Below are 18,349 nucleotides of genomic sequence, written 5' to 3'. Positions count from 1 at the left end.
GTCACACAGGCACTTCCTAGTCAGCCTCTGCTGAGGTGCTGAGCCCCAGGGACTCAGCAAAGGTGGGCTGGGGCAGCTGGCTAAGGGTCCCCTCTCTACAAACTTCTGCTTGTGCCCGTGGAATGTGAGCATATGTCTACTGCTGGCAGAAGCTACAATTTTTACCAATAAGGATAGAAACTCTTCTTAGGGTCCAGGAAAATTTGCTTTGTTCACTCACTTCCAAGTAGAGATAACTACAAAATAGGCTGTTCAGAGAAAGTGATGCTCCTCTAGGGGCATATGGAGGTACTGGGTACCTGCTTGGTTGGAGAGCCTTTCTGGCACAATTGTCATCCGTCTACCCTGTGCTTGCCATTCCTTCAGCCTGTAAGGGTCGGCTACATGTTCAGGCACCTGTGTGTGCTCCCTGCTGCCCCATCCCTGGGCCTCATCTCCCACCAGGACTTGCCAGCACCTGAGGGCACCATCTGGATCCTATCACTCTGAGACTGTTCTCAGCAGTGTACTCTGCATCAGATTTTGTTAGCTTGCTGGCTTGGTTCACTGACCCAACCATCCATCCATCCATCCATCCATCATTCATTCAACAAGTATTTATTCATGACTACAATGTGCTAGAACTTGCTTTCAGTGATGAGGATACGTTCGTGGAGCTTATATTCTAGAAGGGAGAGAAGGAATAATACTAAGGCAGGATAGAAGGATAAAAGGGCAGGAAGTGAGATTTTAGGTGGGGTTGGGGTGGGGGGAGTGAAGGCCTTTTTGAGAAGGTGACCTGTGCAGAGACCTGGATACAGCAAGGGGTCAGGCATGCAAAGTGTGGTGGAGGCTTGGGAGGGCTTTCCTAGCAAAAGGAACGGTATATATAAAGACTCAGAAACAAGAGTATGTTTGCATGTTGCCAGAAGAGCAAGGTCAAGATGGCTGGAAGGAAATGAGGAAGGGATAGGGGTGGCAGGAAAGCCAGCGGCCAGATCACACAGAATCTTATAAAGACTTATTATGCAAAATTTTATTATAACAGTGGTGGAAATCCATTAGAAGGTTGGGGGCAAGGGAGTGATGTGTTTTATTTACAATTTTAAAGGACAATTCTGGCTGATTTATGGAGAATAGACAGGAGAGGGGTAAGAAAGCAGAAGGGAGGTGGGCTAGGGGTCAAGTTCATAGAGCTCAGTGTTGTACAGAGCCCAAAGGGTTACAATGGGGATCACAGACCTGGGTGGACACATGGTGTTTTTGGAAGGTATTTCCAGCAAGATGCATGAGGAAGATTAGAAGAGAAGCCAATCTGATTCCCAAATCATATATGGTAGTTGAATAAATAGAGAAATTATTTCAGATCCAAATAGGAGCCCTAAGAATGGACTAACAAGTGGTAGTGAAATAACCTTGAGTTGAGAACTACTGACCAAGAGCAAGGGAAGATGCTACGTAGCTTCTGAGCAATGGAGCAGTTATCCTGGCCCCGGGGGACCAGCTGTCATTGCTGCAAACATCAGCTCAGTGCCAGGGAGGGAAGGGGGAGTGTGCATGTGCAGGAATGTGCATGCATGTGCAAGTTTGGGATGGAATGGTGTGAAGGGGAGAACAGAGACAGTAAGAAGCTAAGATAGAAGCGAAGCAGCAACTCCCAAGCATTCAGTGAACATGGGAACTCAGGAGGGGACTCTGGACTTAGGACTGCTCTGCTCCCTCCCTTTAGAAGCTGTAGGCCACCACGAGTGAGGGAGAGAAAAGGCAGATGGGCTTCTAAAACGGAGGCCTTCTCAGAGCATGAGAAGGGAGGAGGGCAGAGAAGTGGGCATGGCATCAAGCCCTGGAAGAAATCCAGACACATGAAGAATACATTTCTACAATGGAGGAGGAGAGGGAAAGGGGCAGAGGTGGAATGCTTCCCATGCACATGCCTCTTTTTTTATTTTTTTCAATTTGAGTACAGTTGACACACGATATTACATAAGTTTCAGGTGTACAACACAGTGATTCAACTTCTCTATACGCTATGCTGCGCTCACAAGTGTAGCTCCCATCTGTCCCACACAGTGCTATTACAACATCATTGACTACATTCCCTGTGCTGTGCCTTTCATCCCTGTGGTTTGTTCTAAAACTGGAAGCCTGTATCCTCTGCTCCCCTTCACTTCTTATTTTGGATTCTGCTTTCACTGAAGGAGACCATGGCTCTGAGAAGATCAAAACACGTCAGCGAACATGATGTTTAATCCAGCCCGGAAGTGAGTAAGGAATGACCAAGAAAGTCAGCGAAGCGAGAGGCAAGAAAAGGCAAACTCGGCCGACCGCCTGGGTTGTCAACAGGCAGGCTTCCGCAGCCAGCGGATGGAAAAGGGAAGGAAGGATGTAGAATGAACCTGAGTCACGGACACTCTCATTAAAGTTAAATACGATGCCCCCCATGAGGTCCTACTCTGGGTACCCTTGAGAAAATATTCCTCACACACTTTGAACAGCTTGAGTGTCTCTTATAAATGGCTCAGCCCTGGGGCTCAGCCCGTGCCAAAGCAACAAATTGTATGCTCTGTCAGACAAGTCTGCAGTGGCTGAGAGAAGAGTAATTATGATCTGTGAATCCCGATGACACGCATAACACCCCGATCTATATTTAATAATAGCAAAAAGCGTTTGCATTAACAGCTATTAGGCAATGCACTCTTGGAGAGAGGTCTCCTTCTTTGCAGCAATAAAGCACAATAAAAATATGAAAACAAGTCTTTGTGAATTTTAGAGCGATTTCCCATTAAGAGGTTCTCCCAGCATCGTAAATTATCAGTTGGCAGCTGGGGAGGTTGGGAGAAATCTTCAAATCCCAAAGTGAAATCTAGGGGATGAAATTCTAAATATGGTCTGCCTGTTTCCCCCAGGCTTCTAGCAACTGCAATGGTAGTTTCCGTGGAAGAAATACTGTTCCCTTTGCGTATTTCAAATGCCCGAACTTGTTGTCTAAATATTCACACTTCCTAATGTTTACTTCCTAAATGTTTACTTCCTAAACATTTCTGGATGCTGCCTCCACTTTCCCTGCTCTGCTGTTGTCATTTGGGGGGTTCAGGCCCCTGCCTTCTCAGGTGGGAATGGAGAAAGCACAGCCTCCCAGCTCCCCTTCCCCCACCCCTCTGGGGCACCACCTTCAAGTCCAGGCTCCTTCAGGCTTATGTCTCTCCCCTGTGGTGGAGGGGAGTAACCATTTCTGAGGATATAAAGTCCCCACTTTTGTGAGTCTGCACAGCTTGTAATTTCCCATACACACCATCCTGATGCTCAATTTGTCCCCTCTGCCTAAAATTCTTTCCTTCCTCTGGCATCTTTCTTACCCCCTTGGCCTCGGTGTGTTCCCACAATGCTCTGCTCATCCACTGTGGCTATCACACAGGTGTCATTATTGTCTGCCCTCATATCACCCTCCCTCCCTGGACCATGTCTTATGGCCTTTACTGTCCTACTCAGTTCCTGACCCATATTTCTCAACTAACAAATCTGCATGTATTAAATATAGATCATTTATCACCCACATTGCTTATCCGACAATTAGTTCCACAGTCTCTCGTATTACTGTTATTTAACTTTTGATGTGCCTTGTGTACTGTCACCTCCCATCAAGAATCTATATTCTTAAGGGAAGAGGCTTCTGAATTCCCCACAGGACAGTGCCTGCCACATATTTATAACAGGTATTTATTCATTCCTGAGTAGTAATAGAGTGTAATGGTTACTGGCATGAGCACAAGTACCTGCCTGGCTTTAGATCTTAGCATTATTATTCATTAGTTTAATGAATGTAGAAAGGTTACTTAACCACTCTGCCTCAATTTTCTTTTCTGTAAAATGGGAAGAATCATAGTACTGATTTTATTTTATTTTACTTAAATGTTTATTTATTTATTTTGAGAGAGAGTAAGTGGGGAAGGGGCAGAGAGAGAGGGAGAGAGAGAATCCCAAGCAGGTTCTGCACTGTCAGTACACAGCCCGATAAGAGGCTTGAACTACAAACTGTGAGATCACGACCTGAATGGAGATGAAGAATTGGATGCTTAACCTACTGAGCCACCTAGGCGCTCCCATAATACCAACTTTAAAGGGTGACCAAGAGCCTCAAATGGTAGGCAAAGTGATTACATAGTAAGAACTCAGTATACAACAGACATTACTCCACTGAGTTTATTGGTGAAACTATACTCTGGGCAAATCCTGCCTCTCAGCCTGTCACATGTTTCTCTGCTCTCTACTCCCTGCCCTCAGCAGCCTCCCAGCCTTCTCCTTTACCAACACCTCTTATATTTAATTTGAATTTTAGAGATCTCCTTGGAGTAATCTCCAACAACCTCATCTGCTTCTAGTCCCCATCCACATCTTCCAGAATTTCAGACCCTTCACCAAAATGTCCCCATCAACCCATTAAGTGTGCTGCCTCCAGGCTGCCTTTCCCTCCCCTCCATCCCCTCCATATTACAGCAACTTGGCTCTCCCTCCCTGTGGACGGAGGATGGCCTGGAGTGGCAGAAAATGGGTTGCAGTTCCCAGACTAAGACCATGTCTGGCGTGCATTTGATTTTGTTTTTACATGAATAGCTATGTTAGTCTGGGAGTAAAGCAGTATGCTCTGAAATTTCAATTCATGGACTGTCTCTACCAATCTTTAGCTGAAAGATTCACTTAGCCACTTAATTTCTTAGGAGCAGTTGATACCTATTTCATGGGCATGAAAAACTAAGGTAAGGTTAGTAATGCAATTGCTTTTCAAGGAGAACATCTTAGAATATCAAAGAAAGAAAAAAGTTAAGTAACAACTGCATTTTGATTTAAGAGCCTAGAGGTTGGAATGATGTCTAGTTAACTTTGTAGACATGAAACACATGCCATGGGGGCGCCTGGGTGGCGCAGTCGGTTAGGCGTCCGACTTCAGCCAGGTCACGATCTCGCGGTCCGTGAGTTCGAGCCCCGCGTCGGGCTCTGGGCTGATGGCTCAGAGCCTGGAGCCTGTTTCCCATTCTGTGTCTCCCTCTCTCTCTGCCCCTCCCCCGTTCATGCTCTGTCTCTCTCTGTCCCAAAAATAAATAAATGTTGAAAAAAAAAAAAAAAAAAAAAAAAAAAAAAAAAAAGAAACACATGCCATGTACCTGAGAAATTTAGAAGTAACAACCTGGTGTATTATTTTTCAAGTGTTAACAGGTTGGGTAAGAAAGCACTTTTCTACAGTTTTTCACTTACCTCTGCAAAAACAAAGGGTGCATCAAACTGGAAGCAAATATGACCGTGCTTAATGGCTTGAACAGAGGCTGGACCACACCGATACATCCCTGCATCACATAGAGGAAGGGAAGTATGAGTTTGTCATCTTCAATTCTGTCCAGACGCAGATACAGGCTCTGTAGAGGCAAGTGTTCCCAACTTCATTGCTGAATTAGCCCAAATACTTCCCATGGTCAGAGAGGGCAAATGACCAACATGTGTAATCAAGATGGCTTTGTTGGAAATGCCTCCTCAAAAAAAAAAATTTGAAGCCATGAGAAGTGTACAGGGCATCACTATTTCTGTGTCTGTTCTTCCACCTACAACACATACTCAAGTGTGTTTGTACCGAGCTGTTTGCCTACATAGGATTGATCCTTTTACAACCAACTGGTGTTTGGAATGTTGGAAAGGGTAATGTGTCCCTAGTGGTTGTGTTGTTATTTGTTTTGATTCTTGGTTTTTGGTTTTGGACATTATAGACATATGTCAAGTGTCAAATAGGGAAATTTGGACATTAACCACACATGTTGATCAATGCCCAACATGCATTCAGGAAGTTAGTAGGTATATGAATACTTTGATAAAGTTCCTTATTTTAACCAGCTAACTCTAGTTAATAAGAAATTAACTGCCATTAGTCATTTCTGATGTCTCCTCATGATATATAATACAGAACACCAGAAAGTGTTGAACATTCTTCCTCAAAATCCAGCATAAATAAAGCATAAGAGACTCTTATGAATAAGTAATGAATGTTTATGGATATATATGTATATATACATACGTCAATATCTCATATCAACACCTGAGGAAGTAAACATAATGTCCCCAGGCCACTGATGTTTATCATCATGTTAAAGAGAAATGGAGGCTTATGATGTGATTTTATAAAAGTCTGGGGGAGGTCACAGCTGCCGCTCATTGCTTAGCATAGCCTGTAAGTTAGATGACAAATACATACTTAAGTTTTGGAAGAAATCAAACAACATAAAAAGAAATCAGGTTCTGGGAAAACAACAATTTAAAGGATGATCTGTAACTATTTTTTGAGTTCCTTATTTTCTCTACTGCCTTATATCTTATAACTGTATATCACAGAGGGCTGAGGTATATTTTAGAGCCTAGCAAAAATGCTTACACAGATATATTTTTTCTCTTGTCTTCAAAACTGCTTATCAAAGCAAGAGTAGATGAATTATATATGTTAAGTTTTGTGCTTTAAAAAAAAAATTTTTTTTTACCAGTTATAGAATAATCAGGGGAAAGCCGGCCATTGAAAGGAAATTAAACCTGATTGACAGGCAGCTAATACTGTACATGTGCCCAGGAAGCACACTTTTGATGTTGGTTCCCAAAGGGAGTGTTTCCCACACATCAAAAGCAATCCTAACAGCAAAATAAAGATGGCAGTGAAACAAGTTCCCTGAGGGAAGATGCAGTTTTACCATCACTGTTTTCCTGGGGGGTGCTGTCCACGGCTTGCCAACCTCCAAATCCAACAGGAAGATCAGACCTTGTCATCCAGGCTTCATTCCAGCAGTGGTAGTTCCTGAGAAAACACCACTCTGGTGAGATTAAACTTCCCATCCCATTCAATAAAAAGTTGACCAAAACTCCTGCAAATATGCTATATACAAATTGCTGGAATGGCTTAAACCAAATTGAAGACTCCGAGAGATATTCTGGCCTTGAGTTTGCTGGGAAGATGCATTCCCATTGGCACCATGGGAGGGCACCAGGTATCTGAACATGGCTCTTTCCCTCTAATATCAGTTTCAAGACCACCCAGAGCATTAAACAGGTTTTTTTTTAATGTTTATTTTTGAGAGAGAGAGAGAGAGAGAGAGAGAGAGAGAGAGAAAGAGAGCATGCATGCATGGGGAGGGACAGAGAGAGAGACACACACAGAATCCAAAGCAGGCTCTGTGTTGATAGCACAGAGCCTGACACAGGGTTCTATCTCATGAACCATGAGATCATGACCTGAGCTGAAATCAAGAGTCTAATACTTAACAGCCTGAGCCATCCAGGCACCCTAAACAGTTTTGATCTTAACCACTGTCTGCTTTAATGAAACAGAAAGTACTATGTGCTAAATGGGTAGAAAAGAAAAGTTAATTGAAATAGAAATACATATATGTTTGAATTTCTTTTATATTTATATTTATGCATATTAGATTTATAAAAAGCATATTTCCTGTAACAATTAAGCAATAAAATGCTTGTGTTTATGGGCTTAGGCCATTCATTGCCATAGAAACTATAACATTAACTCCTGATTATAATTGTCTCAAATTTGTGGTAAATTTCCATTTGGTGTCCAACAAGAATAAAAAGATGTCAGAACAAGTATCTCTTTACCCTTTATCAAAGGTGGTCAGTCTACGAGCTGAGGGTCATGCAAAACTTTCCAGAACTTCGCATGTGACCCTTAAGACAAAAGCATGGAATAAAATGGTATCACGAATTATATTATTATGTCCTTGGAAAGACCTGAAATTATATGACAGTATAGAAAAAAATGAGAGCACGTTAACCCGTCTGTGCTATAGAAAATATTCATATAGTAATAACAATTTAACGGTGGGGTGAGGTAGTTCTTGCAGTCTTTGTTTATAGCACTGTTGAATTTCAAATCCAACTACAGTTATCCTTTGCCTAAATGTCCTTCAATGTCAGGAATTCGGACATGTTCCCATCTCTGAGTTCGGCTCATCTTTGGTTGGCTCAAGTCAGATTTATTAATTTAACGATGTGCCCTTTATGTACCAGACTAGGTGCTGGGGATGTGTCAATGACCAACACATAGGTTCTGGCCCATAAAAACCCTCATGATCCAGGAGGAGTGACGAACAGGTAAACCAATTTTCTGTGAGGCTTAAACAAGATAATGCATATAAAGCACTTAGAACAGGGCCTGGAATGCAATAAGTGCCCCAAAATAGTTAAGTCTCAGACTTTTAAAAATAATTAGTAGCAGTGGTTTTAGCTACAGTGGAAATTGGTTTGGGATGCACTGAGGTCTCAGTGGGGCAACTCTCAGGGTGTGAAGAAAAGCTTCACAGCAGGAGTGATATTTGAGCTAAGTCCTGAAAAATGTGGGAGTTTAGAAAGTCAAGAGATGAAAGAACAAAATTGTGGAGGCATGAAATAGCCCACACGGCATGTCTGGGGGACTGCACACTGTTGTGGCATGAAGGCGCCATGCTCCCATCTCTGTATGCATGGGGGAAGGAGGGGTGGGAGGCAAGCATGGGCAGGAAGTCACAAAACTGACAAATAGCATAGCACTCACTGTGTGCCAGGCACTGTTGTCAAACTTTTATGTTCATTGGTACATCTGATGATCCCATACCCTATTAGAAAGGTACTATTAACTCCAGTGTGCACAGGAGAAAACTGGAACACAGAGAGGTTAAGAATCTTACCTGAGGTCACACAGCTGGTTAGCTGTAGAGCTCTGGGGCCCATGCTCTTAAACCATGAGCTATGCCATAGGGGAGGATGAGACTGAGATCCTTTTATCACAAATCAAATAATTGAGCTCTATTCTTGGGCAAGTTAAATTTGCAGATCTGTCTTTGTGGAAGGTGGGTGGGGTGGCAGGATGGGTGACAGAGCTGAGGTGGCCTCCATCCCTTGGGAGGGCAGGGAGCCATGGGCGGGTACTGCCGACAGGCTTGTGGTGGTGAGAGAGATGGATGAAGGAAGGAAGACTTTCGTGTTTCCAGGGAGTATGCTGGCTCCATTTACCAAGACTGAATGAAGGAGGAAGAGAAGACGGTTTGTGTTGGGGTGTGTGTACTGGGTGGGTGACAAGTTCAATTTTGGACGTGATGAGCTCGGGTGCTCATGAGAAACCCAGGAAGTGAAATCCTAGAGACATTTTTCCGTGCACAAGTGACACTCGGGATTGGACAAGTTATTGGTGTCTGCACTGCTGGTGGAGGAGAGTGAGGACAGAGCCAGAGGAGGGGAGCACGGAGAGCACAGGTTTCTCCCCTCAGAGTGATCTAGGTTGTGGCTAGAAGGTAATGCAACACAGGGAGGATTGTTTGGGTGATTTTCACATTAGAAGAGATTGTTGTGCCTACAGAGGAGGAACAAGTGGACAGGAAGCAGGAACAGAGAATAGGAGATGGAATAAAAGATGGGAATACAAAGAGCACAGGAGGATGAGGTGGAGAGCCAGACCATGCGTGGGTGTGGAGGCATTGTCCGCAGGGGGAGGGAGATGTAGATGTAGGTCAAGGTCAAGGTGTGGAGGTGTTGGACAGGCACATGAGGTTGGTTCCCACTTGAGAGCCTGCATCTTTGCACTAAAGCTGGAAGGAAGGTCACTGTGAGCTTTAACACGACTGCTCACCTCCCTTCAGAACAGTGAAAGTGCATCATTAGGCAGAGAGATACAGAGAAACAGCAATGAAACATTTGCAAAATCCCAAATGGACATAGTCCTGCTTCCTACACAATCCGTGTGGGCAATCTGTGTTTAGCAATCCTGGCTCTTGCTAAGATTCCACTGTTACACCACTACCCTAGATTAATAGATGCCAGAATCTCCTTATTTAAATTCAAATACCCTGAGCCAGGTTAGCCTTGAACAAGATAAGCATGCTTTGAGTTTCAGATCTCAGATAAGGAACTGAGGTTGGGGCTGGGCCTTAGACAGTGGGTGGTAAGCCAATGGCTGTGCTCCCAGGCCAGCCATGAACAGAGTGGGAGGGTGCTACCTCCGAAGCCATGGGGCTTTTTTTAAATCATGCCATTCTCTCTGCTGAAGAATAGCCAGGGAGAACTCATGCCATGAGAGTTCCCTTTGGGCTGGATGTTAAGTATTTCTGGTTACACATGCTTGTCTTTGATTTCAAGGTCCCCCGTGAAAGGGACTAATATTTACAGACATTTCTGAATTCCATTTCCTTGCTCTGCAGGTTGGGAAATACATATGCTTCCTGAAAGGTTATTTTAAAGTTTCTTTATCTAGATCTGTCATGGTCTTTCTGTTTTCATCTTGTAATTTCATTATGCATTCGTAACATGAGTGATTCACTTCTGGGTTTCTGTCTGGTTCACCGTCACATTCCCAGCACTAAAGCTAGCCCTTAGGAATTGCTTGGTTGAAAAGCAAGGACAACCTTTAGTAAGTGTAGGACATCTCCAAGGCAGGTGTAATTAAACTCTTGTTTGTTTGTTAGCTATTAAGATTCACGGTTTTATATTTTCTCAGAGGCTTCATTTGAAACCTGACTTCTCACTCTACAATCAGAATGCACAGTGTCACTTTAAAGGTAAAAGAAAATTATAAACCTTCAAAGTGATCTACTTTTCTTGTTGCCAGTTTCTAAAGAAGTGGTGTGGAAATTAAAATAAAGCCCTCATTTCATTGAGAGCTATTTAATCAAGTTGAAAATAACTTTTTTGAGGGAGAATAACGATGGGGGTGACAAGTGACAAGTGCTTTATGTTACTTTTTGTCTGTTTCCTGCAGTGACAGCTAGTGATTTCTAGAACTTCTTTCAAGGATGCTAATAACTCAGCAGAATTGGTACAAAGGACCCACAGAATCTTCACCAAAGGCAGATCCTCACTGGAAAAATAGCATCATGCATTGCTGAGGGACTTTCGGAGGGACTGTCATAGCATTGGTTTAGTTTATCCCTTCAGTAAACCCCTTTCCTTGGAATTTATATGCACCAAATAATCTTTGCATAGGTGCAAAGACAAATATATCTGAATGTTCATCCTTGTGTAATTTGCAAGAAGAGAAATCAGAAACAGCCTAACTGTCCAATATGTGATTGTTTTGAAATACGAAACAGAATTTATTCAGCCACAGAAATGCATATCTACATTTATTAGGCAGGATAGATACTTATGGCATATTAAATGTTAAAAATCATACTCCAGAACACACACAGTGTATGTGTTCATTGTACATGTAGATATGCATGGAAGGCAGAATTTTAAATGACCTTCACTCTTGTATAATTTCCTCCCCTTGAATGTGGGTGAAATCTATGAATAGAATGGTGTATCATGCCTGTGATTATGTTACTTTATGTGGCAAAGAGGATTTTGCATATGTAATTAAGGTAATTAATCTGTTGACTCTGAGTTAATTAAAAGGGAGATATCAGGGTGGGCCTGACCTAATCAGGTAAACTCTTTAAATCTGGGTGTAGAGGTCAGGGACAGAGCAAGCTGGAGACCTGAAGCAGCAGAGACATTCTCCTACTAGCCTTGTAAAAGATGGAAGCTTCCATGAGTTCTACAGCTGCAAGGAACTGAATATTTACAAGAAACTAAAAGGGCTTCAAAGAGAGCCCGGAATATCACATGGGACCACGGCCCCAGCTAACGCTTTGATTGCCATTACTTGGGACCTTGAGCAGAGGACCCAGTTAACCTGGCCCAAACTCCTGATCCAGAGAAACTGAAAATAAACTTGTGTTGTTTTAAGCTGCTAAGTTTTTTGTAATTTGTCATGCAGCAATAAAAAAATGAATATGATATGCAAAGAGACATATCAAAGGATACTTAAGGAGATACTGGAAATTTTCTGAGCAGTTAGAATATGGATGACTGACTTCTGTATGATTTTTTCAGCAATATTTGAAATTTTTATAATAAACATGCACTAGTACCCCCTTCCCCCCCTCCAAAAAAAATCTAAGTGCACAGTTCAAAATTTGCTTTGGTTCTAACCACTGGCTCAGGTCATATCTACAGTTGCTAGAGCCCATGGGATGTTGAAGGCATAGAGAACACAGCTGAGATCCAGATGGGCTTTGGGGCTCTGTGTTCTAGATGTTCAAAGACAATGAAGTGGATAATTTAACAAGGAGACCTTTACCACCTTTAACTTGGCTAACTGCTTAAACACTCCACAGGGTCATCTCATTTACAATCTGTCCAGGAAGTTTTCCCTAAAAGGGAAGAAAGAGCTGTGGGCTTGTAACCCCGTTTTTGCAGCTTTATTATGGTTCAAGGGAAGGTACAAATAGGATCGAGAGAAAGCCCTCGAGGAGATGTGTTGGACCAACTTCAAGTGTAAACCAAATATTTGAATTCTTTTATTTTAAAAATGACAGGGGGTGGAAGAAAGATATCTATCTTGCAAATTGTGTATTTGTAGCAGATGGGCACAGCCCCACTTCCCTGGCTCATTTGTTATACTCTTAATCCAGGCAATGAGATTGGTGACAGAAATGACAGCACACCCTGAAATTGTTTAGATCTGGCCATTCCAATGGCGGTAGGCATGGGGTGGGGTGGGAATTGTTGAAAGAAGTAGGGACAAGTTGGTGGGTTCTGAGGCTTGTTTAACAAGACATTCCAAAGAGGAAATGAAAGCTTGGACCAAGAAAAAACTTGTCAGGAAAGGTAATGAAGCAAGACAACAAAAAGGAATTATTCAGAGAAAGGGAGGCATGCTTGAAGAATCTTTTATGGTGCTGGGAGCTGGGAGCTGGGAGCACTACCCTACTTCAGAATGCAGCTGTTCATAGTTAGGGGCTGTTGAAATACTAAAACCAGGAAGGGACATTTAAAATCTTTCTGGGGTTGTCATTCAAAAGTCAGAGGTCCAATCAGGGGGAGACCAGGCTAGTGTCACCCCCCCATCCCCCCAAAGAAACCAACTGCCCACCAAGAAAAAAAGAGAAGTAATGAAGTAATGAAGGTATTTTCTCTTCTTTCGATAGTTTCCCCTCTTTTTTTTTAGCGTTTATTTATTTTTGACAGAGAGAGAGACACAGAGCACGAGTGGGGGAGGGGCAGAGAGAGAGAGAGAGAGGGAGATACAGAATCTGAAGCAGGCTCTGGGCTCTGAGCTGTCAGCACAGAGCCCGAAGTGGGGCTCGAGCTCAATAACCACAAGATCATGATCTGAGCCAAAGTCGGGCACTTAACCAACTGAGCCTCCTGGGCACCTCTCTCTTTTTTTTTTTAAAGTTACTTATTTATTTATTTATTTAAAGCACACAAACATAGGAGTGGTAGAGACAGAGGGAAAGAGAGGATCCCAAGCAGACTTCACTGCCAGAGCAGAGCCCAATGAGGGGCTTGAACTTACAAAATGCAAGATCATGACCTGAGCTGATGCTCAAATGACTGAGTAACCCAGGTGCCCTGATACCTTCCCCTGTTTTGATTATCTGTTTTACTTTTCTCATTGTGGCACCAGAAAAAGGGTAAGACAGAGAATAAAACTAAATTTGGCAAAAACAAAGCAAAAACAAAACAAACAAACAACTCTTAAAATGCTCAGGAAGTAGATGTCACCTGTCCATATGACCCGCATTTGCCATTACTTCTTAGCAGAAGGCTCTCTGTAACTCTTCTGGGTTCCCTGTGCTGGATTCAATTTGAACATAAGGCCCTGTCCTCCTTTACTACCCTCTCTGGCATAGAAAATTAGGAATTGATATCCCATCTGAAAATGAAGAAAAAATTGGATTTTGAGAAGATTTGGTTTGGATAACTCTAATGTATAAAAAATGCCTATAATAAATCCTGCCCAAGTTTATCCATAATCATTGAAGGGATTTAAAAAAAATACAGCCAACAGTCTCAATAGGTACCAAAATTATCATTTTGCATTATAAAGCTCTTTATGAATATAAAATTCTAAGGTTGATAGCTCTTATTTATACAAGGTTTTCTAGAGGTCTTATTAATCATCAAAAGAAATTAATACATTCAGTATAGCCTTTGTGGTGTATATTTTATTAGCTTCTTTTTTTAATGTTTATTGTTTACAGACAGAGAGAGACAGAGCATGAGCCGGGCAGGAGTAGAGAGAGAGGGAGAGACAGAATCAGAAGCAGGGTCCAGGCTCTGAACTGTCAGCACAGAGCCCGATGTGGGGCTCAAACTCACAAACCATGAAATCATGACCTGAACTGAAGTCCAACACTTAACCAACTGAGCCACCCAGAGGCCCCTATATTTTATTAGCTTCTAATTATGTAAAAACTGGTAAATATTGAATGGTATGTATGATGACTCTCTTAGGCAGAATTTATGAGTAACCAAAACATGATATTTTTCTTATTAATGAAAATATCTTAGTGCTTTCTATGTGATTTATCAGATGGTTCTCACTTTCTCTTGAATTTTAATTTTCTGAGATGTATTTGTAGTAGCCTTTGATTTTGTTTAACTTCTCAAACTCCCTCCTTGCTTTCTCTCAAGTGGATGTTGAGTATATTAGGGACCTCAGGCCCTCTTTGAAGATATTCTCTTATAGGACTATCATAGGAAAGGGAAGTCTACGGCAATGATTTTCAACCTTCAAAAAACAATGCCCCTTCCTAGTTTTAAAGAAAATATTTTATAACATTCCTTTATTATACTGAAACTAAGTCCATAGATAGCTTTTTACACACAATTTCTAAAAGAGCAATATAATGCCCTATAATGTACAAAATAAATAGAGAAATAAAAGGATGTACATAAAATAACACGTCTTTCAACAGGTATGTGTCAAGAAGATGATACTAGATACTAAAATATTCCTACAAAATGTAAAACTGTGAAGGAGTGTGGTAGACTCCTAATTTGAAATCACTTGTGTAGTGGTTAAAAATGTGCTCTAAGGAAACTTTTCTAAAATGGTAAAGGACTTCCAAGAAAGTGCTCCTTCACAAAAACAACGAGAATACTAACAAACATGATGAAAGCCAACTTTTCCAGAACTCTGTGAATGAACTGAAGACTTACAACAATCTGAAGACAGTCAACAAAAACAAATGGATCTCATTAAGAATAGTAGGTTTTGTAGCATTTGAATTTGCCTTATTCCCACTCCCCCTCTCCATAGCTCCATGGTAGTCATGAAAGTCAGCAGCTTCACAAATATGGTAGCTATAAAAACTTCCAGCCTAGCAACCAATGAAGGGGAGAAAATGGGTTTGTAACTCCCTAAAAGCGCCATCTCCAAAGAATTGTCACTAACTTGTTTGGCAGTTTTCTGAAAATCTCCATTCCCAGGACTTCTTTTTATTTGATTTGATTCAGACTTCACTCTGTGCAAATTACATTATCCAAAGGATGTTTTTCACAAATAATTAGAAGCAACTGTTTAAAATCATGGTTGCATAAAGGGGTGACACCAATTGGTGATAATAAAAGGCTGGCTCCCTAATAAACTTAAAAGGAAACCCTAAGGACTGAAATGTTCACAGGGGGCTTTGAACAACTTTGACATACTCTTGAGAGTCTAGGTGGCCACACACATATGCAGGGCTGTGAGTATTCCCAAGAAAGCCCTAAGAGGGCTCTAAATTCTCATTTCTAGCTGATCTCGAGGTACTGTGCAAGCAGGAAGTAAAGGCGCCAGCAGAATTATAAATTTGCTGATGGAGTGTTGAAGACCTTCTTCCAACAAACAGAGAGCTCCTTAGTAAGACTGAGGCCTTGTTAGTTCAAGGTATTTAAAGAAATTTTTGTCCAACTGTTAACTGACCATTAAGCTAACCCAGCAGAGACATCTGTGGCCACACATGATAAAGAATGGACACTTGACAGAATTAGTCTGGGAAAGTCATCAAACAAACAGCAGCAGCAGCAACAACAACAACAACACAAACATCAACAACAGACTCTGGGGAGCAGGAAATCTGATTTACAGAGTTGTCACATTATGTTATTTAAAATGTCTAGTATTGTTGGGGCACCTGTTGGGTTGCTCAGTTGGTTAAACATCCGACTTGGGCTCAGGTCATGATCGCACAGTCCATGAGTTCGAGCCCCGCATCGGGCTCTGTGCTGATAGCTCGGAGCCTGGAGCCTGCTTCAGATTCTGTGTCTCCCTCTCTCTGACCCTCCCCTGTTCATGCTCTGTCTCTCTCTGTGTCAAAAATAAATAAACATTAAAAAAAATATCTAGTACTGTTTAAAAATGGAAGACATGCAAAGAAACAGAAAAGTATGGTCCATATACAGAAAAACAAACAAACAAAAACAATCAAGAGAAACTGTCACTGGGGAGTCTGGGTATCAGTTGAGTGTCTGACTTGGGCTCAGGTCATGATCTTACTGCTTGTGAATTAGAGTTCTGTGCCGGACTCTGTGCTGGCAGCTCAGGGCCTGGAGCCTGTTTTGGACCCTGTATCTCCATCTCTCTGCCACTCCCCCACTTATGCACACACTCTCTCTCTCAAAAAGAAATAAACATTTAAAAAAATTAAAAATTAAGAGAAACTATCACCAAGGAAGCTAAGACATTGGGTTTACCAGACAAAAAGTTTAAGGTATAACAAACATGTTCAAATAACTAAAGAAAACCATGTGAATGATGTCTAATCAAATAGAGGATATCAATGAAAAAGATAACAATTATGAAAAGGAATCAAACAGAAATTCTGGAGCTGAACTATATAATAACTAGAATGAAAAATTCAAAAATTCACTAGTGGGTCTCCAAAGCAGATCTGAGTAGACACAAAGAAGAAAGAATAAGTGAACTTGAAGATAAGTCAGTTGAAATGACTAGTCTGAATAACAGAAGAAAAACTATGAAGAAAAATGAACAAAGCCCCAGAGACATGTGGGATACCAGCAGGTGTACAAACATACTCATAGTGAAGGTCCCTGAAGAAAAGGAAAGAGAGAAAGGAGCAGAAAAAATATTTGAAAAAAATAACAGCTAAAACTTTCCAGATTTGATGAGACATTAATGTATATATCTGAGAAGTCAAAAAATCTCAAATAGGACAAACTCAAAGCTATATATATATATGTGTGTGTGTGTGTGTGTGTGTGTGTGTGTGTGTACATACATTTATAGATACACACACACACACACACACATACACACACACACATGCCTAAATACCTCAGAGTCAAACTGCAGAATGATGAAAATAAAGAGAGAATCTTGAACACAGTATGAGAAAAGTGATTCATTATGTATAAGAGATAACTAATAGGATGAAAACTGACTACTCATCAGAAACCACGGAAGCTAGAAGCCAGTGGGATGATATGTTCAAACTGCTGAAAGAAAAAGTTAAATAAGAACTGTATATCTAAGAAAAGTATCCTTCAAAAAAGAAGGCAAAGGTAACTACATAGAGAAATAAACAAAACAGTATAAATGTATATTTGCTTTTAATTCTTCTTTCTGATTTTATTTATTTATTTATTTATCTATCTATCTATGAGAGGGAGACAGAGAGTGAGTGGGGGAGGGGCAGAGAGAGAGGGAGACACAGAATCCGAATCCGGCTCCAGGCTGTGAGCTGTCAGCACAGAGCCCAACATAAGACTCGAACCCACAAATGCGAGATCATGACCTGAGTTGAAGTCAGACACTTAGCCGACTGAGCCACCCAGGCACCCCAGATTTTAAAGACAGCTTCATAAAGCAGTAATTGTAAATTGTGTTGGTGGGCTTATAATGTAGAAAGATGTAATCTGTATTACAATAACAGAACAAAGGCAGAAGGAGTAGAACAGAGTTTTTGAATGCTATTGAAATTAATTGGTATTAGTATGAACCAGGTTGTTGCAATTTATGGTTTTAAATTGTAATCCCCAGGGAAACTACTAAGGAAAAATTGAAATATATATAGTCAAAAGAAACAGAAAAAGAATTAAAATAGTATACCACAAAATATTTTTTTACACAAAGTAAGAAAGTAATGGAGAAATAGGGGAAGAAAAAAGACATAATGCATATGGAAAGGATATAGTAAAATTGCAGATATACCAGTAATTACATTAAACACTTGTAGACTAAACACTAAAGTCAAAAGGCAGAGACTGGCAAGATGGATAACAAAACTGTATGTTTTATCCAAGAGATACACTTTATATTCAAAGATGCAAATAGGTTGAAAGTAAAAAGATGGAAAAACAGGCTGTGAAAATAGACTCAAAAGATAACTGGAGCAGCTATATTTATGTCAGACAAAATAGACTTTATGACAAATATTGTTACTAGAGACAAAGAAGGAAATTTTATAATGACAAAAAGGTAATGCTATTAGGAAAACATAATAATCATTAACATACCCATATCTAAAAGCAGAAGGGAAAAATAGACAATTTAACAACCAGAGGTGAAGAGTAGGGGGGAGGCAAAAGG

At 41.1% G+C, this 18,349-nt stretch overlaps 1 protein-coding gene across 2 annotated transcripts in view; it reads right to left on the bottom strand.

Annotated features, from left to right (window-relative positions):
- Nucleotides 1-18,349, bottom strand: part of F13A1 (coagulation factor XIII A chain) — a 165,198-nt gene that overhangs the window by 41,116 nt on the left and 105,733 nt on the right. For both annotated transcript variants that reach the window (XM_025917200.2, XM_086706357.1), the window contains exons 9-10: nt 6,699-6,802; nt 5,230-5,318 (exon numbers count right to left, since the gene is read on the bottom strand). In XM_025917200.2, coding sequence (XP_025772985.1) covers nt 5,230-5,318; nt 6,699-6,802 — 193 coding nt within the window. The remainder of the gene's footprint in view (nt 1-5,229; nt 5,319-6,698; nt 6,803-18,349) is intronic.

This window comes from Puma concolor, chromosome B2 (assembly GCF_028749965.1).
Source record: "Puma concolor isolate L17-30 chromosome B2, mPumCon1.1.hap2, whole genome shotgun sequence".
In the NCBI taxonomy this organism is placed as follows: Eukaryota; Metazoa; Chordata; class Mammalia; order Carnivora; family Felidae; genus Puma; species Puma concolor.
The sequence above is the reverse complement of the archived record's forward strand: the minus strand, read 5'-3'. Positions and strand labels throughout refer to the sequence as shown.